Source organism: Schistocerca nitens, chromosome 2 (genome assembly GCF_023898315.1).
Source record: "Schistocerca nitens isolate TAMUIC-IGC-003100 chromosome 2, iqSchNite1.1, whole genome shotgun sequence".
NCBI classification, from domain to species: Eukaryota; Metazoa; Arthropoda; class Insecta; order Orthoptera; family Acrididae; genus Schistocerca; species Schistocerca nitens.
Window position 1 is genome coordinate 178,995,332 of NC_064615.1, and position 21,495 is coordinate 179,016,826.

At 37.7% G+C, this 21,495-nt stretch overlaps 1 protein-coding gene across 1 annotated transcript in view; it reads right to left on the minus strand.

Moving 5' to 3' along the window:
• Positions 1-4,708: 4,708 nt before the first annotated feature.
• LOC126235853 (E3 ubiquitin-protein ligase RNF169-like) overlaps positions 4,709-21,495 on the minus strand; it is an 88,472-nt gene continuing 71,685 nt past the window's right edge. The window contains exons 9-10 of the mRNA XM_049944718.1: positions 7,677-8,496; positions 4,709-6,576 (exon numbers count right to left, since the gene is read on the minus strand). Of these exons, the coding sequence (XP_049800675.1) occupies positions 6,552-6,576; positions 7,677-8,496 (845 nt within the window). The 3' untranslated portion in view covers positions 4,709-6,551. The remainder of the gene's footprint in view (positions 6,577-7,676; positions 8,497-21,495) is intronic.

Sequence of the window (21,495 nt, forward strand, 5' to 3'; positions counted from 1 at the left end):
GAGTACAGCATTTCATTGTGATTTATATTCCAAACAGAAATTATGATTTTTTTATTTTATTTGTTGTATTCCAGTTTTAGCCATATGTCCATTTGTAGTACTATGGGAGCATTATTACTGTTTAAAAATGAGCTAATTCTGTGACCTTCACTACAATGGAAGCTTCTGTAGATAACTAACACCACTATACCACTTTTTAACACGATAGGACGAAACTTTTCCTTGCATTTAATGTGGCTGATCTCCCATAGAAAGATGCACTGATGAAATTAAGGATAAAGAATGAAAACAAGAAAATATAAAATTAGCCTTGATGCATTTCACACAGCACTAACACTAATTTAATTCTTCAACTAAAGCAAAAATTAAAATTACTTGTAAGCACTGGCACTGAGTATTATGGTACAGCGCGCGCGCGCACACACACACACACACACACACACACACACACACACACACACACACACACACACACACACACATCTGAACTGATTACAGCTCATTGAGATAGAACAAACGAAGAAATGAAAGCAGTATTTGCAGTTTAAGTGAATCAATGATCACGTGAAGTCATTATAAGACTATTATTTACTAATAAAATAATTCAAAGAAAAACTTTGTTCTCCATTTATGTCTTGTCCACTTTTAGTAATTATCTGTTGGATTCTTACCTCTACTATTTGCTAACATTATGGAAAAGCATAAGAAAGCAAGGGCTAATATTTAATTGCTACAAATTGTTGAAAACAAGTAGTGCTATTAACTTGTTAACACAATGAGTACATTCACATAATCAATCTGGATTTCATAGTTTTTTTTTTTTTAAATTGTATTTCCCACATCTGAACCTCTTTTTGGCACTACCAGATTGTAAAGCACCCCACTGTGCTAATCTTGATGAGTTTACTTTCCGAGAGATATAGCCACTGTGGTTTTTAAATCATCTGAAGCAACGAATAAATACTCTTAGACACAATTGTTAGAGATCAACACAGCCATGTTTTGCACATACAAATGCCATATGCCCCAACAATTTGTGACAAATTAAAACTACATTTTAAAACTTCACAAATTATCAACACAAATACTAGTAATGCCACTTCCACACATCGTTTTAACTGCATCCTTTTCTTTTTTTCGATACTGTACTGTATTTTTTTTTTTTTTCAAGACAGAATTGCTGTATCTTTAACAATATTTCTCAGCTATTAGCAATTTTTAATTTGCGGAATGAGCAATGGAATCAAGGAACTGTTCATACAGGCAAGAATGCATAACAGGTGTGGACCCCAGTATCTGAAGATCAGAAGTGATGTCTCATTTTTTTCTCAGTGTCATACAGCAACAGAGCAATTATATAGTGGTATGTCTACATTGTGGTAATTACAAGGGGTCTTGTAAACAATGCAGTGAAACAGTAAGTGGTTTTCATACCTCAGGCACTATCCAGTCAATTCCATTTGAACTTTCCCTCATGTCACCGTCCATCTTCATTTCTCTCATCCTTACACTATCCACCATCTGGTATCTTCATCCTCTTCTTCTTCCTCCATTCAGTGTTCCTTCATTAGCACCCATCAGTAAACAATCTCTCTTCATCCAACTGTTTTTCCTCTTCCTGACTGCCTATAAATTTTCTCTCTTGCCCCTCTCTTCTCAATGCCACCTCATTCCTCACTTTGCCTACCCATTTTCTCTATTCCACCACCTCCAAATCTTAAATGCTCCTATTCTTCTTTCTTCCTCCATGTCTCAGCTCCATGTAATACCACACTCCACATAATCCTCTTTGCCAGTCTCATCCCCAGTTCAGTGTCCATGAACCGACATAGAAGCTTCCTCTTCTTATTAAATGCCTCCTTTCCAATTCCTACATGCACTTTCACTTCCTTATTGCATCTCACGTCCACAAGTATGCTTCCCAAATATTTGAAAGTATTAACTTGTTCTATACCTTCCAAATTTATAGCTTTTTTTTTTATCACCATACTTTTTTTCCTTTTTCTTATTAATTCGCATGCTGCACTTCTCGCAAGTCTTATTTAATTCTTTTAACATTCCAGTCTCAGTTCTTTTGCTCTCTGCCAATAACACCTCCATTCTTTATTGTTTCCATTTCTGACTAATATGCTCTGAATATATGTTAACCCTTTGTTTCCTGACATAAGAAAAAGTTTACTTTTTAACATTTTCTTTGCAGAATTTATGCTATTGTAGCCTCAAATGACAGTAGGATTTTTTGTAAAATTTTATTTTATTTTTTACAACTTCTTTCATTCCTGGTACTCAGAAGTACCGTCAGACTCCATGGACAGAAGCACAACATGCGCAGAAAAATGCTCCAATTTTTATAACTTGTACTTTATTCCATATAAATATTAAATATTTTTACATTAGAAAATTAACAGAAATTGATATTTCTGAATTTTTTTTTTAAATTTCGCATAAATTTACCTTCTAGAGCAACTTCACAATACATAGTAACTCAGCTATACATTTTTGACAGTATACACATACCACATATTTACTTATACCTCATGAAATTGTAGGAAACAGTTCTTTCTCTCCTTCCAGCACAAATACACTTTACATGTACTACATTGTGAATGTGGTCTCGACTGAATTTTATTTTTCGCACACATTTCGCGTTGTCCTCTTTTACAACTGAACACTACAAAATGGTTTCCTCGGTTGCCAAGACGTACATCCTTAGGAACAGAAAAGTTATCTTTCCTTCTCTTTGGGGGGAGTTATTTCATCTTCACCAGAGTTTCTCTTTTTGAGATTTGGCACTTGCTGTCCACTCATTAGCCCTAGTGCCACAGCACGCCTGAATTCCAGCAGTGGCAGTGCCCCATGTAGATTACTGAAAATCTCGTAAGCACTGACAAAAGCTATTTCTATTGCTCCCCAGAAGAGACGGTGCCACCATTTTTTGATCGCTTGTCAAGACCATAAGTTGAACGTAATCTGTCTGCATGATCCACACCACCCATGTTTTTATTGTAATCACATACAACAACTGGACGTGGTATAGTCATACTAGTTCCATCTTTCTGTTTTCTTGACACTACGCTCTGTTCAGTGCCATGGAAGTTTGACGCAAAATACACTAATTTATTGTCCCTCCATTTAAATACTGTTAGGTCTAAAGATGACTCTCTGTGATTTGATTCCCCACGCTTTAGACATTTTTCTTTAGGTAAATTCGCTGGCAAATCTTTCCTGTTTGTATTAATTGTTCCACAGGCAAATGTATTTACGGATTTCTGTGGGAGAAAAAGTGGACAGAACAACTAGTGACAGGTAACGCATTGTTGCTACAATAAAGTGTTCGCACAACCTGACGGTACTAATAAGTCTGCTTTATATTTTCCACTTTATCTCATTCACTTGTAAAATAATGCTTCAAACTATTACAAAAAACAAAGAAGTTAAGTACGTACAATGGAAAACTCAACGGAAGTTTCAATAAACTGCGCACAAATTCAGGCAACACCATGGAAACGAGCACATAAAATCTTCTGTTTTCACAGCAGCGTGCGATAAACAATTTCAAGTTCTGACTGCCAGAGAGGTTTACGTATTGCACAATAACATCTATGAAACATTAAAGCAGAGTTACTGTTATGTACCGACAGGCTCTCAGATCACGAAACTGCACCACGAGAAAATAATGAGAGTCAAAACTTACTGGTACTTTTAAGTACCGTCAGGCAACAAAGGGTTAAACAATGCTCTGGAGACTGTAACACATCCATATTTGAAAAATTGAACACTTTTCCCTTCTTCCCAGTCTCATTCAATCAAGTCTTTCATGTTTTGTTTCTAAACTTTCTTTTTCAGCCAGCCCCTGCAACTCCACTTTATCTTTGGTTTCAACACTGTAGGAAAAGACAGATAGCTACTTACCATAAAGAAGACACATGAACTAGCAGAAAGGTACAATTAAAAGACACTTACATTATGCATGTCTGCAACTTGATGTGTCTTCCTCAAAGTAAGTAGCAATCTGTCTTTTCCTACATTGTTGATATTCCTACCTGGAGTGTCCATTGTTTTATTTTCAGCTTAGTTAATTGTTCATTTTGTATTGGGTCATACTATCCAAGTCTGATAATCCTCTTTTACAGTGTGTCATCATCTTATATGTGTATTGTTTTCTTCTTCTTCTTTTGTTAAAAGATTGGTTTGATGCAACTGTTCATATTAATCTATCCTGCACAATCCTCTTCACCTCTACATTACTACTACAACCTACACCCATTTTAACCTGCTTATTGTATTAAAGTATTGGTATCCCTCTACAATTTTTATCCCACAGGCTTCCCTCCACTACCAAACTGTAGATTCACTGAAGCCTCAGGATCTGTCCTATCAACTGATCCCTTCTTTTCCTCAGATTGTGCCACAAATTTCTATTTCCCAAATCCGATTCAGTACCTCATTTGTTATGTGATCTACCCACCTAAACTTCATTATTATGAATCTCATATGTTTCACTGTATGCTTTCAGCTTCTTTTCTTCATAATGTATCTGTCAAGCTATCTGGATGGAGGTCACATTAACCATTACTTTAATAAGGCACCAGATATCATAAGAAGTCAGCCACCATCACTATCACAAAGACCACACAGAACAACAAAAATTATTAAAGAATATACTACATCAAAGCGTAAGGAACAGAAATAAGAAAAAATCCCTATATACATTCTGTACATAAGGCATACTTTTATTTACATTTCGAATGTTTTACATGTATACAATACACACATTTAGAATTTGTTTCCAAATTAAACAGTCTGTAGAAGCCACAAAGAAAATATCACAATACTGATTGCAAGGCAACATTATTAATCTTCTATTTAGTCATTAATAGTAACAATAAAACATAATTTTTTTTATATTCACATCTAAAACATATATGCACAGAAGCGACTGAGCATATCCACTCACTCACTCACAATACCTCCATTCTCCTCACATATCAAAAATTTACTGTCACTGAATTTAACAACCTTGCCATCAAATTAGTTACATACATATGGCAACATAGCAGCCACACTCAATGACCAGTAACAAGTGTATGGTACTATTATGAAGCAAAGTTCTGGAGAATATTGAGGTATTCTTCACATGCCTCACCTCAACACCACTGGATAAAAAGATAAAAGATTCCTGATTGAGAGAAATAAGAAAATGAACACACCAAGCTAAGTATATGTGTATTATCTTAATCAAGAGGAAATATGAGATGCATTATACAAATGAGATATCAGAAACTAGTAACTCAAAAGAAAGAATATATGCAAAAGTGAATAACTGTGACTGATTTGAACCAGCCTCAAACTGATAGAGCCATCTAATGTTACATAACAAACATCTCTGTTCTCTGTATGAAGAAAATGTAATATATCCCTGAGTGTGATACGTTATGTGGAAATATCACTGTCTTTCCAACTGTATCATTCACATTATATTATCACCTTTCTCCCTGTCAGACATTACGTAATTAATTAGTTCACAAATATTTCAGTTCTTTTTGCAGATCAGAAGTTTCTTCACCCCTTGAGTCTTTTCCATTAGTTATAGTGTGTCAAATGCTTCCATTTATCTTTAATACAGTCGACAATTTTGTCATACTGTGTGCTTAAGTTAACAGAGTACACTGATCTGTCACATTGAGCACCACACACTGCAAATATCATATCAACATTATAGCACTCATTTTCCATATTTATAATTCTCTCTCTCTCTCTCTCTCTCTCTCTCTCTCTCTCTCTCTCTCTCTCTCCCCAATATACCAGCCACTCTTGAACAAACACTGCCTTTTAAACAATTTTTGGGGGAACAATTGCATTCATTCTTCACACTCTTCAGAATGCAGCTGTACAATTGCAGAGGAACATGTTCATCTGATATAAACAGTCTGAAATAACTAAAATCCATGCATATCTTTCACAGCAATATGCAACAATTTTCAGTGGAGGGGTTAACTTGCATAAATGTTATACCACATCTTCACTGAAATACCTTATTTGATTGTGAAAGGAAAGTAATCATCTCTTTCCTGTACTATGATAAGCCCACTAAAATTTACATTCTAATAGTTTTTAAGATATCTGAGGAGCACACAAGAAAAATTTACTGTAAACCACAAATAGTCTTTTTTCATTTTCTATATTTTTTTATTCGTAGGACCAGGATCCCTTCTACACACTGTTACATAAAATCTTGAACAGAGGTCATATACACATATATTTACATCATAAACTGGTCACTGATAATATCTTTGTAGCTTCTCCAGTTGTGAACACACACAATTAAAAAGTGACTATAAATATCTTGATATAAAATTTCTCTGTGACAGATTTCATAAAATATCATAAATAATACCCTGTCACATTAAAAATCGCTTTTACAACTCAAAATAATCATAGGAAATATATAAAAGAGGACACAACAAAATGCAAAACTTATTATAGAAAGGAATATTAAATTACAATAAACACACATCAGTCAAATAATAAAATTTTCTTCATTTCTCCATCTAATGTCCAGAATGGGCAATCAACCTGAAACCAAAATATCTGAGCATGACACTAATTCCAAGAAGATTCAGGTTTATACATATAGACAAACAAATTAGTTGTAAAATCACTGGTGGTCAGCTATGGATAACAGATAAGGCAGTGAACAGCCCAGTGGTTGGTTTGAACACCACATTGTTTTACTAGCCATGGTCTTATGGGAGGTTGTATGCCCTTTTCTTCCACCATATTCTGAGCTGATTTATCCACCCATTATAGGGGGACCTACCATTTAATTTGAACACCAAGTCACAGTGCAACTTGACCTTTTTTATATAAACAACATTGCCAGAGGTGAAAATAATAACAAACCTAGTACTAACTGGGGCTCATATCACAGACATTTGGATCTGCAGTCTGGCACTTAGCCACTGATGCATCATTGCTGACATTTGTTGTATGGGCAGAAGGCCATGGTTCAAGACATAATGAAGGCAGGCTTAAGGTCATGGTTCAAGGGAAAATGAGCTAACACTTACACAGCAGAAAACTGCTTACTTGTTAATAGCTATGGAAAGGATGAGAGAGAAAAAAACAGATTCAGCAAGTATTATGTACACGACATTCATTTGCTGTATCATCCTTGTCTGAACATGAGTAGGAAACTGAATCTAACTGGTCCTCACCACACTGCAATACTTGGGGCAGTGTCAACATGGCTAACAATTTCTCTCATGATTTCAAAAAAGAGGTTTTTTCATTGGGAACCACATGACAAACATCTGGAACATTGCTCATGACAGGGAAGAGGATCTTTTTTGTGTCTCAGTCTGGACATGCAATTTTAATTTGAAAGGAAGTTTCATTACAGCATATGACTACACAGCAGTAAATTAGTTTCCATTCTAAAAGCTTAATAATATGGCATAAAATGTCACACTGAAGGGAAATGTGGTTTCAGAAACAGCATGTACCATGTTACACCAGGCAACTATGTATGAGACTAAAAAAACAAACGTAATTCACGTGGACACATAAGTAACAGCTAAACAGTTTATACACAAGTCTTCCGCTACATCTACCACATATTGAACTGAATGCCACATAGAAAACCTGTTAAGTTACCATTAAAAATGACTGCTTACCGTTGGTTACCTCTGTGGAATGCTTCCTGAAGTGTGCGTTGCCTTGCCCCTTTGTTCACTACACTCTTTCCTTTTTTGGTAACAGTCTCCGATAGTGACGTACTTCGGAGTTCGTATGCCCTCGATGTCCCTTTCCTACGATCCACTATTCTCGATTCCATGTCCCATTTCCTTTGTAGTTCCATTGCTAACTGCAAGTCCTCCTGTTCCTGGCGTATCTGCTGTTCTATTCGTGCCTGTTCAACAACCACACGTTCATCTTCGATGCCACTGTCACACACAGCATCGTCTCTAGATTCTGTCTCTACTTCCACATTGTTGTTATTATTTACAGTGAGACTATTCTCATTCTTTTTATTGTGATAAATTAATGCTTCGTGAACTCTTTTTTCGCCATCAGCAATCTTCTTAGGAGCCTCATTTGTGAAGTGCATTTTTGTAGAATCTTCTTCACATAATGATATTTTTCCTGAATCTGTGCTTGTTTTTGCTGGGCTCTCACAGCTTCCACCATAGCTACATGCTACATGTGAAATATCAGGCATCTGCAGATCCTCCTCCTCAGCTGCACGGCACACTTCAACTGGACTAACAGCAGAGTCCAAAGATGATACAAATGATGAAATTGTTGTATTAGCAATATCTGCGGCCTGTGGAGCAGGTCTGTTTGCAGATGCTGTGGATGAAAAGCCAGAGACAGCAGTACTGTGATCAAAACCTTTTGTGTCTGTACATAGTTTTTTCCTCTCTGGTCCAGATGTCAGTTCACTTCTTTCAAGCTGTGCGTTATATGGGTCCAGTTTCCTGATGAAGTCTCTTCCTGAAATAAGTAGAAAAGAGCTTAAATGAGTAAATACATAATGAAATATTTTTCATAGCAATGAAAGCTTTATTGAAACAACAGAAAGGGAAAATATTCTCCCGATGATTCTATAGTACTTTCTCACAGAATACAGAAATAACAATTTCTTTGCTGCCCTTGTTAACTATTAAATAATGTAGAGATCTCAGCCACCTTAAATTTCAGAGCTGGAGCTGACAAAATTGTGGCAGTGCAGGTATCATAGTAAAATGAATACAAAAATCAGTTGTGGCAAAGGATTTTGCGCGCGCGCGCACACACGCACACACACACACACACACACACACAAAAACCGGGGGAGGGGGAATCTGAGCTGCAGAGAGCCATGGGGGACAGGCAGGGACAGCATTATTGTTGTAACAGTGAATGGAAAAGTTCAGCAAGTCATATGACTGTGGTATCATCAGACCTCACTCTGGCTAACAGTATGACAGCCGTCCAAAACATGTGCGATATCATCTCGTCTGATCTGGCAAGATCACGGGTGCACAATGCATCTCTGAGTCTGTGCACGCACTAGCCTTCTCAAATGCTAGTTTATCAAGGATAAACTATTACTATCGCAATTCAGAGAACACCTTTGTTGACACAGGAACACTCCTCAAAACATGAAGATGCTTGTGTGACCCTTCAAGTCACCTGATCTCAATCCTATTGAGCACATCTGAAACATCACTGAGAGACTTATGTACCTTGGTGTCAGGTTTGATCAGCCTCCATGTTGACATGTGAGCAGCAGTTGAGTGATCATGGACCACTATAATTTCAGAATCTCGTGGACACTTTCCAAACGTTACAGAAGAAAGAGGTGATAGATGCTACCAAGTACATGTGTCTCATTCAACTGCTTTCATGTTATATGTCTGCACTGAAATTGATCTTGAAACAAAAGCTAAAATAACAACAACAAACATATGCAGCTAGTTGACAGTTAGTCGAAAAAAAAAATGATAATATATCAAAACCCCCATTCATTACTGTGAAGAAACCTGTGCAGGATAGATTAGCAAGGAGAGCTGCATCAAATCAGTCTTCAATTGAAGACCACAACACATCCCTATCACTTTTGGGTGGTTGATACAGTCATCAAAAATAAATAAATAATAATTAGGCCAGGCTGTTGTTTGCTCACTACACAGCAATCATGATGTTTCTAGTCTAAACTAATTTAACCAAATCTAGTATTCTGTTAAGTCTCACATACTGGTAGGTCCTACAGCCAGAAGAAGATATTGTGTTAATGGAAAATGCTCTTAATATGCTAACATACCTTCCTTCCACTAAATTGGCAAGTAAAACCAGACGTTTCAGACTTGTCGAACTACTGACTGTTGTTTCCTATTTTCAGATACTCATTCTATTCGACAGCTAGATGATAGTACAGTGAGAAGCGGTACACCAAATCAGAGAGACAGAGGGAGAGAAAGGGGGAGGGGGGGGGGAGGGGGAGAGGGAGAGAGGGAGAGAGAGAGAGAGAGAGAGAGAGAGAGAGAGCACCTTGCTGCTTTGCCATGTATTCACATCTTTACATCCCATCGCACCTTGATACCCGACGCAATGATAACAGCTTTCTTTCGTTTTTTGCATGGGCAACAGGACATCCTGTATGGTTCAGGGTTTGAAACATGGAAAGTAAAATCAGAACACCATTTCTGAAAGATGTTATGGTTGAATGAACTGTGGCTATTGAAATTACAAGCAGAAAAATGCAGGAAAGAACAGCTGTATATTCAAGATATCATCTTCAGTGGATGATAACATAGAAAGATCATTTGAGGTGCTGTCTTAGCTCTTACAGGATAAAGATAAAGTGAATACTGTTAGGTCCCTGCAGTCGTGCATCAGATCCTACTGTTTTGTTTGTAAGTTGACACAGCCTTTAATAAGTAACAACTTGTTTTGATTTTCCTGTTTTTTTTGTTTTTTGTTTTTTTTTTTTTCCATTGTAATTCTTAAACTGCCTGCATGTTTGTGTATTCATCAGGCACAGTTCCATATTTTACTGACCGTTTAGTGTTTCTTTCTGCCATCTTTAGTATGAATAGGGACTGTGATTGCTGTGTTCAGCTGTGAGCTGAGTTGCTGAGCCTTAACTCTTAGCTCCATGCACCAATGGTCATCACTGTTGGGGACCAGTCATGGGTATACAAGGGACATCTAGCACAACCCACTAATTCCTCCATCAGTCCACTAGTGTGCCCACCCTCTTACTGACCAACTGACGTTGACCCCTCAGCCATGTTCAAGCGGGAGCTTATTCCGAGGTGGGTCAGACAGCGAAAGACTTTCCAGGGGGCCAATCAAAGGACCTCCTACGGTCATCTGATGAACAGGTGTCGGATACTATCTGCATCTGATAACGCCAGACGCAGCCGCTTTCCCTGCTTCAGGGGAAGCCTCCTGGGATGGAAGATCTGGGCAGTCACAGATGGTCAGATTATTGGTAGTTGGGAGCTCCAATGTTGATGTTGAACAGGTGCTTACAGATGTCATGAAGAGCAGAGAGTGCAGCCAACTGAATGCTACTCATATACAAACGATGTGCGTCGCTCTGGATCAGAAGAGATTCTCTCGATTTCAAGTAGCTAGTTGAAGTCGTCAAAACTGCCAATCTTGATTGTGGGATGAAGGCAGGACCGACTGTGGACCTTTGGTGCAGAGCAGACTGGAGGGTCTGAATCAGAGGACGCACAGTTCTGTAATCATGTAGGATGCAGATTCCTTGACTTATGCAATGGTGTGGTGGGGTTTTGGGTCCGTTTGATAAGTCAGGGGTCCACTATACACAGGAGGCAGTTACACAGTTAGCAGAGGCTGTGTGGAGGAGACTAGGCAGTCTTTCTGGTTAGAGGGTCTTGAGAAATTATAGAAAGGTCTTCAGCCTAAAAGGGTGCACGGAAAACATCAGGAATAGGGTATACCTAGCAAAACAATTGGTATTGTACTTGCAAATTGTCATAGCAGTGTTGGGAAAGAACAAGAGCTCCAAGTGCTAATAGAAAACACTGAAGCTCAAATCGTTATAGGTACTGAAAGCTGGATAAAGTCGGAAACAAGTTTAGCCAAATTTTTTACAAAGGACCTAACGGTGTTCAGAAAGTATAGATTAAATACAGTTTGTGGTGGAGTGTTTATTACTGTTAGAAGTAGTTTACGGTGCAGTGACATAGATAAAGATATTTCCTGTGAGTTAGTATGGGTCGAGGCTATATTTGGCAACCTAAATAAATTAATAATTGGTACCTTTTACTGTCCCCAAAACTCAGATGATACAGTTGCTGAACAGTCCAAAGAAAACTTGAGCTTCATTTCAAACCGTACACCCACTCACACAGTTATGACAGATGGCAGCTTCAGTCTACCCTCATAAGTTGGAAAATACATGTTCAAAGCCAATGGTAAGCATAAAATATTGTCCAAAATTGTACTGAATGCTTTCTCCAAAAATCATTTTGAGCCATTAGTTCAGGAGACCACTCAAAGAGGAAATTGTTGGAAAAACATACGTGACCTTTTGGCAACAAATAATCCAGAGCAAATAGGGAGCATCATGATGGATACCAGAATTAAAGACAACAAGGCTGTTGTACCAACATTCAAATCCACCAAAAATAAATGCAAAAAGATATCTATTAAAAAAGCAGCTAAAAATTTGGTTGACACCTTTCTAAGAGTGTCACCACCTCCTTACAAACTGACTATGTAAGTGTAAACCAGACTGCACGTAAATTCAAAGAAATAGTATCAACAGGATATGAGAGGTACATATCAAATAAATTAATAAGAGATGGTATTGATCCCCCTTGGTACAGAAAATAGCTAAGAACACTGTAGCTGAAGCAATGAAAAAAAAGCATCCAAAATTTAAAAGACTGAAAATATTCAAGATCAGCAATGTTTTACTGAAGCTTGAAATTTAATGCAATGCAATACATTTTTAATAGTTTCCACCACAAAACACTGTCTCAAAATGGTTATGTTACTGATGACAGTGCCACTAATGTAGAGCTACCCATCACTGTTTTCCAAAATTCCTTTACCAATGAAGACAAAGTAAATACTCCAGAATTTGAATCATGAACAGCTGCCAGCACGAATAATTTAGAAGCAGATATCCTCAGTGTAGTGAGGTGGCTTAAATTAGTTAATAAAGGTAAGTGCTCTGGTCCAGATTGCACACCAGTCAAGGTCCTTTCAGAGTAAGCTGATACAGTAACTCCATACTTAACATTCATATACAACCACTTGCTCAACAGAAGATCTGTACCTAAAGACTGGAAAGTTGTACCAGTCACACCACTACTCAAGAAATGAAGTAATGAAATAGGAGTAATCCACTGACTTACAGACCCATATCAATAACATCAATCTGCAATAGGATTTTAGAACATTTACTGAGTCTGAAGATCATGAATTGCAGCGAAGGAAACAATTGATTGACAAACAATCAGCACAGATTCAGAAAGTATGTTATTGTGAAACATAACCAGCTCTTTATTCACGTGAAATAATAATGAGCGCTATCAACAAGGGATTTCAAACTGATTCCATATTTCTATATTTCCAGAAGACTTTTGTCACCATTTCTCACTAGTGTATTCTAATAACATTGCATGCCTATGGAATACCATCTCAGTTCTATGACTGGATTCGTGATTTGCTGTCAGAAAGTTCAGAGTTTGTAGTAATCAGTGGACAGTGATCGAGTCAAACGAAAGTGATATCTGGTATTCCCCAAGAAAGTGTTATAGGCCTCCTGCTGTTTCTAATCTATAGGAAAAATTTAGGGAGACAATTTGAGCAACAATCTTTGCACATGATGCTGTCAAATACCATCTCATTACATCATCAAATGATCAAAGCCAATTGCAAAATGATTTAGATAAGCTATCTATATGGTGCAAAAAGTGGCAACTAACTCTAAATAATGGAAAGGGTAAAGTCATCCACATGAGCACAAAAATGAACCTACAAAATTTCAGTTCAGTTACACAACAAATCTCACAAATTTAAACACTGTGAATTCAGTTGAATACTTAGGGATTACAATTACAGACAACTTCTTGGAACGATCACATAGATAATGTTGCGGGGAAAGCTAACCGAAGACTGATGTATTGGCGCAACACTTATAAGACACAACTAGTATATTAAAGAGACTGCCTACACTATGCATGTCTGTCCTCTTCTGGAATATTGCTGCACAGTGTGGGACCCACATCAGACAGGATTGACAGAGGACATCAAAAAAGTTGAAACGAGGCAGCTTGTTTTGCATTATCACAAAATAGAGGAGAGACTGTCATGGATATGGGCATCTTTTGTTGTGGCAGGATCTTTTCATGAAGCTTAAATCACCAACTTTCTCCCTCAAATGTGAAAATATTTTGTTGCCAACCACTTAGATAATGAAAAATGATCACTGCAATAAAATAAGAGAAATCAAAGCACGCAGGGAGAGATTTAAGTGTTCATTCTACATGCATGCTGTTCGAGAGTGGGACATTACAGAAATAGCTTAAAGGGGGTTAGAGGAACCCCTTCCAAGCAATTAATTGTGAATTGCAGAGTAGTGATGTAGATGTAGATATGGGAGAAAATTAGCTGTGACCTATTTTAAAGAGACATTCTTTCCCCTGAAGTGGCTTATGAAACAGGACACCTGTAACTGGATGGCCAGATGGAGATTTAAACTGTGGTCCTCAACATGAAGTCAATGCCTTAATTACTATGCCATGCCACTTGGTAAAATAGCGATTCCTGCTCACCACTACAAATCACTGGCATGACAACTCCTTAAAAATATCACCATCCATTCTCTCAGTGTTTTATCTTTAGTAACTCTCCTTGGAACAAAATAATAAACCCTTCAAAAAAGAGAAGACAGAATAGCATTTCCCATATATTAAATCTTACAACACCCTAATTATCAGCCCCTCTACCTACATCTTCCATCCTTATGATGCTAGGATTGGACTGGAATATTTTTTTAAAGCAAAATTGCTTAGTATCCCATATTGAAAGAAATGATAAATCTACCCCAACTCCTTGACCATCCTTCTGCACCTTACTTTCTTCCCATAAACTGCTCTACAAAATTTAACTAAAAACTTTTATGGTCTAATTAAAAGCTGTCAATAAAGGAACAATTGCCTTTTTTAAAACACAACCATCAACACTACAGTTTATTTTATTCATAAGCTTGCACTAAAGACAACAGGAATTAAACCTCTAAAAAGCATTTCATTCATCAATCTCATTTTCCAACATTTTAATTATTCTTTCCTTGTGTAACTTTGGCAGGCACCCACTGACATGGTGTGACAAGTGACATAACATGTGGCATGGCAGATAAATGGCAGTGGTGTGGCACATACGCGACTTGTCATTAATAAAACTAACGAGGCACTATATCTTCTTTGAATAATCAAATATTCTGGCTTTAGCCAACTTTTTAGTATCTTATGCATATGAAGTAAAGCTATATCTGTCCCTGTAGAAATTCTCTCACTAAAACTTTTACTTTTCACATAAAAAATTACAAACCGCTGTTTTGAAATTTACATGTGTTCTCATCCAATTTTGAGGAAAATATTAAATAAAAAATGTTGATGTGTGTACACCATATAGTCTGATATTGCAGCTTGATAATGAACTGGCCTCTTTGAGACATTGCTTATAGTTGAAATTGTTTTTAAGGCAGAAATGAGAGCCATATATCATGTCCAAAATAACAGATACCATCTTCATACAGTTAAGGCTAACCGGCCATTGACCTCCATCTTCTGTGCTGGATGCACACGCATTGCCCGAACTCTTACGGGACTTGGTAAGATTGTCTGCCGCGAGTAATGAGTGCAATGGGCAGGGGCACAGCATGCAAGGGATAAATCCCTGCAGTCGCACTATCCTCTGTGCCCTTGGTGGCCCAGATGGCTAGGGCATCTGCCATGTAAGCAGGAGATCCCGGGTTCGAGTCCTGGTCGGGGCACACATTTTCAATTGTCCCCGCTGATGTATATCAACGTCTGTCGACAGCTTAGGGTCTTGATTTAATTATCATTTCATGTGACACATGTTTCTCTTTCATACATGATTTATGAAGTCGATTACACTCACATTTTAAATTAACATTGCACTAAGAGTTATTTTGATTCAAAAACTAGAGATTATTAGAGATTAAGTGTCGAAAAGCACAGATTAACCTTTAAGCATCCTATTCTCATATCTAATCTTAGTTTGTCTTTCTTTCTTTTATCAGTTGTTTTGCAATGTTTTGTGACAATATTTTTTGACATTGTGAAATACAATGGAATTATTGGCAAAATAAACATTTCAAACCTTAAAAATAGATTTTATTACCACAAACCTTTTACTGAAAATGAAAAGCATTTAAATTCCAGTATTTAAATCAGAATGTCAACATGTTCATTAAAAGTAATTCCAATGTTCTGTCAACCGTGTGACATATACTTTTATCTACACGTGAAGAATTACATTCACCGATTACAGAGGTGCTTTATTTCATCTCACAGCAAAGGGAAACCACACGTACAAGCAACGCAGTTAAATACACATACTGATCCACTGTAAGTTGCAGGCTCTAGCTTTCGAGAAAATGCTGGTCTAGTTTAAAATTATTGCCAGATCACAAGATATTTAGCAATATTAATGAGGTTGCTTTTTCTAATGATATTCACACTAAGAAATGTGACTATAGTTTATAAGATTAATATGTTGCTCATGGTGCTCTGAATTTTTATGCTTTGAATGTTTTTATGATACATACTGCCTTGGGGAAAGCACTGGTTCTCTTGAAGTACAAAAGTAAAAATCAAAGCAAAAACTGAAATATTAGAATTTATTTGCTTTTCATTCACATGTTGTTGTTGTTGTTGTTGTTGTTGTTGTCTTCAGTCCTGAGACTGGTTTGATGCAGCTCTCCATGCTACTCTATCCTGTGCAAGCTTCATCATCTCCCAGTACCTACTGCAGCCTACATCCTTCTGAATCTGCTTTGTGTATTCATCTCTTGGTCTCCCTCTACGATTTTTACCCTCCAAGCTGCCCTCCAGTACTAAACTGGTGATCCCTTGATTCCAGAGAACATGTCCTACCAACTGATCCCTTCTTCTAGTCACGTTGTGCCACAAACTCCTCTTCTATTCAATACCTCCTCATTAGTTATGTGATCTACCCATCTAATCTTCAGCATTCTTTTGTAGCACCACATTTCAAAAGCTTCTATCTTTTTGTCTAAACTATTTATCGTCCATGTTTCACTTCCATACATGGCTACACTCCATACAAATACTTTCAGAAACGACTTCCTGACACTTAAATCTATACTCGATGTTAACAAATTTCTCTTCTTCAGAAACGCTTTCCTTGCCATTGCCAGTCTACATTTTACATCCAGTCTACTTCGACAATCATCAGCTATTTTGCTCCCCAAATAGCAAAACTATTTTACTACTTTAAGTGTCTCATTTCCTAATCCAATTCCCTCAGCATCACCCCGACTTAATTTGACTACGTTGCACTATCCTCGTTTTGCTTTTGTTGATGTTCATCTTATATCCTCCTCTCAAGACACTGTCCATTCCGTTCAACTGCTCTTCCAAGTCCTTTGCTGTCTCTGACAGAATTACAATGTCATCGGCTAACCTCAAAGTTTTTATTTCTTCTCCATGGATTTTAATGCCTACACTGAACTTTCCTTTTGTTTAGTTTACTGCTTGCTAAATATACAGATTGAATAGCATCGGGGAGAGTCTACAACCCTGTCTCACTCCCTTCCCAACCACTGCTTCCCTTTCATGCCCATCTACTCTTATAACTGCAATCTGCTTTCTGAACAAATTGTAAATAGCCTTTCGCTCCCTGTATTTTACCCCTCCCACCTTCAGAATTTGAAAGAGAGTATTCCAGTCAACATTGTCAAAAGCTTACTCTAAGTCTACAAATGATAGAAACGTAGGTTTGCCTTTCCTCAATCTTTCTTTTCAGATAAGTCGTAGGGTCAGTTTTGCCTCATGTGTTCCAACATTTCTACAGAATCCAAACTGATCTTCCCCGAGGTCGGATTCTACCAGTTTTTCCATTTGTCTGTAAAGAATTTGCGTTCGTATTTTGCAGCTGTGGCTTATTAAACTGATAATTCGGTAATTTTAACATCTGTCAACAGCTGCTTTCTTTGGGATTTGAATTATTATATTCTTCTTGAAGTCTGAGGGAATTTCACCTGTCTCATACATCTGGCTCATCAGATGGTAGAGTTTTGTCAGGACTGGCTCTCCCAAGGCCGTCAGTAGGTCTAATGGAATGTTGTCTATTCCCGCGGCCTTGTTTCTACTTAGGTCTTTCAGTGCTCTATCAAACTCTTCACGCAGTATCATATCTCCCATTTCATCTTCATCCTCTTCCATTTCCATAATATTGCCCTCAAGTACATCGCCCTTGTATAGACCCTCTATATATTCCTTCCACCTTTCTGCTTTCCCTTCTTTGCTTAGAATTGGGTTTCCATCTGAGCTCTTGATATTCATACAAGTGGTTCTCTTCTCTCCAAAGGTATCTTTAATTTTCCTGTAGGCAGTATCCATCTTACCCCTAGTGAGATAAGCCTCTACATCCTTACATTTGTCCTCTAGCCATTCCTGCTTAGCCATTTTGCACTTCCTGTCGAACTCATTTTTAAGACATTTGTATTCCTTTTTGCCTGCTTCATTTTCTGCGTTTTTGTATTTTCTCCTTTCATCAATTAAATTCAATATTTCTTCTTTTACCCAAGGATTTCTATTAGCCCTCGTCTTTTTACCTACTTGATCCTCTTCTGCCTTCACTACTTCATCCCTCAGAGCTACCCATTCTTCTTCTACTGTGTTTCTTTCCCCCATTCCTGTCAATTGTTCCCTTATGCTTTCCCTGAAACTCTCTACAACCTCTGGTTCTTTCAGTTTATCCAGGTCCCATCTGCTTAAATTCCCACCTTTTTGCAGTTTCTTCAGTTTTAATCTACAGTTCATAACCAATAGATTGTGGTCAGAGTCCACATCCGCCCCTGGAAATGTCTTACAGTTTAAAACCTGGTTCCTAAATCTCTGTCTTACCATTATATAATCTATCTGATACCTTGTAGTATCTCCAGGATTCTTCCAGGTATACAACCTTCTTTTATGATTCTTTAACCAAGTGTTAGCTATGATTAAGTTATGCTCTGTGCAAAATTCTACCAGGCGGCTTCCTCTTTCATTTCTTAGCCCTAATCCATATTCTCCTAATATGTTTCCGTCTCTTCCTTTTCCTACTGTTGAATTCCAGTTACCCATGACTATTAAATTTTCGTCTCCCTTCACAACCTGAATAATTTCTTTTATCTCATCATACATTTCATCAATTTCTTCATCATCTGCAGAGCTAGTTGCCATATAAACTTGTACTACTGTAGTAGGCATGGGCTTTGTGTCTATCTTGGCCACATTAATGCGTTCACTATGCTGTTTGTAGTAGCTTACCCGCATTCCTATTTTCCTATTCATTAGGAAACCTACTCCTGCATTACCCCTATTTGATTTTGTATTTATAACCTGTATTTCCCTGACCAAAAGTCTTGTTCCTCCTGCCACCGAACTTCACTAATTCCCACTATATCTAACTTTAACCTATCCATTTCCCTTTTTAAAGTTTCTGACCTACCTGCCTGATTAAGGGTTCTGACATTCCATGCTTCAATCCGTAGAACGCCAGTTTTCTTTCTCCTGATAACGACGTCCTCTTGAGTAGTCCCCGCCCGGAGATCCGAATGGGGGACTATTTTACCTCTGGAATATTTTACCCAAGAGGATGCCATTATCATTTAATCATACAGTAAAGCTGCATGCCCTCAGGAAAAATTGCGGCTGTAGTTTCCCCTTGCTTTCAGCCATTCGCAGTACCACAACAGCAAGGCCATTTTGGTTAGTGTTACAAGGCCAAATCAGTCAATCATCCAGACTGTTGCCCCTTCAACTACTGAAAAGGCTGCTGCCCCTCTTCAGGAACCACACGTTTGTCTGTCCTCTCAACAGATACCCCTCCACTGTGGTTGCACCTACGGTACGGCTATCTGTATCGCTGAGGCATGCAAGCCTCCCCACCAACGGCAAGGTCTGTGGTTCATGGGGGGTTCATTCACATGTGCTGTTAATTTGTGATTCTAAAATTTATTTTTCATATGATTTTTAGTAAGATTTCTTTTGTCAATTATTTCATTGCATTTAACAAAGTCATAAAAAAGTATTGTCACACTCTTCCATTGCAACAAAAAACTAAAGAAAAAGAAACATAAGATTGAATTTGGACACAGGACATAAAAATTCAAAACTGTGCTCTTATCCACTACATGACCCGGTTCACTATGTTTAATACTGCACAAGCAGCCTGATAAAGTGGTGTCAAAACCTTTTACAGTCAATTTCTCAGAAGCTATTGGGTTTCAGCACTTAAGCCAAAATAGATGTATTTATTTTCTCTCTTCTTCCAATAGGCAAATTTCTGATTGTCTGAAACTGACATACGGTGTGTTTCCCCCTGTCAGCCTTCAGGTGTTTAGAGTTGAATAGGTATTTGTTTTCCTATTTTTTCTGAGGACGCACTACATTTGAAGAATTATGGCAATATGAGAACATCTGCATCGTTACTAGAAAGTATACCATCTAACAGACTCCTGATAGCTTCAATGGAGTGCATGTCAGGGTTAAAGAAGCTCCTGCTACATCTTTATCAGCTTTTTATAATTCCAGTCCACAGCCTTGTTAGCTGTTTTTAATGCAGATGGATTATTTTTATCAGTTGACATTGTGGAGCATGACTGCAATTGTGATGGGAGGGTATTAAAAGAAAAGATCTCTAGAACAATGTAATATCATTTTATCAAAAGAAAGTTGTTTCAGTAAAGTACTGTTTGGCAGCACATTCACACCTCTGGAACCTAAAGCTTCGCTGGAAGAAGACCGCTCTTCCTCTCACAAAACCCATAATGACATGTCTTGCCATAGACAGTTAACTAATGAGAATCTTAATATATTTAACACTGGATTACCCCAGGAAAGAAGGTCTGTAAGATGTTCTTTTGGTATGTTAATGTTGAAGATCTGGGTGCTGAACGGTTCGATGGGATAATTCAAGTTATTTTTTGTTTCAGAACTTTATAAGCATTCATGATGGGATACATTCTAAGTCAACTGTGCAGCACCCAACCTATTGAGAACACACAACAAAAACCACAAAACCAACACTGACCTACAAACAATGCTGTAGAAGTGAGTAATCCACTCTGCAGTTTCTTACATAGCGCAAGTGGAGCATTATCTTTCCAGAACAAAGTTTGTATGTAACCACATATAGCAAGGATCTGATTTAAGAATCAGCACATCAGAAAAGAGATTTCCAGACACGTTTCACAGACAATCATCTTATGCAATTCTATTTAGTACTATATCTTCATTCTCTTCCACAAACAAATTAAATGACCTCCTATTACTGCACCTGTCCAAGATATTTCACTAGCAATCCTTTCCCATGGTTTAATTTGAACATCCCTGTCCTATAGTCCCCACTGCTGTGATAATAAATATACGAATATTTTTTTCCACTAAACTGAAGAAAATAAATTTTGAATTTGGCATCATTTCCTATTTTCCTAGGTACAAAAGCAGAAACATTTGTAAATTGTAAGCAGGACAGACACGGACATGGCAAAAAGTCAGGCACCCTGCATTCATCTGGTAGTGGCACGAGTCTGGCACACACTCATCTATTAAACTATGTGTGTTCCTTATAAAGCTGCAAGGTACATGCATGCACTGTTCCATACTACACCATTTGCCATGACACTCCTGTGGGCCTGTTACAACATTAATAATGAGCTTGCCTCTAGAAGTTGTATCAATCAAGCCACTTTCATTTGTAAGAGCA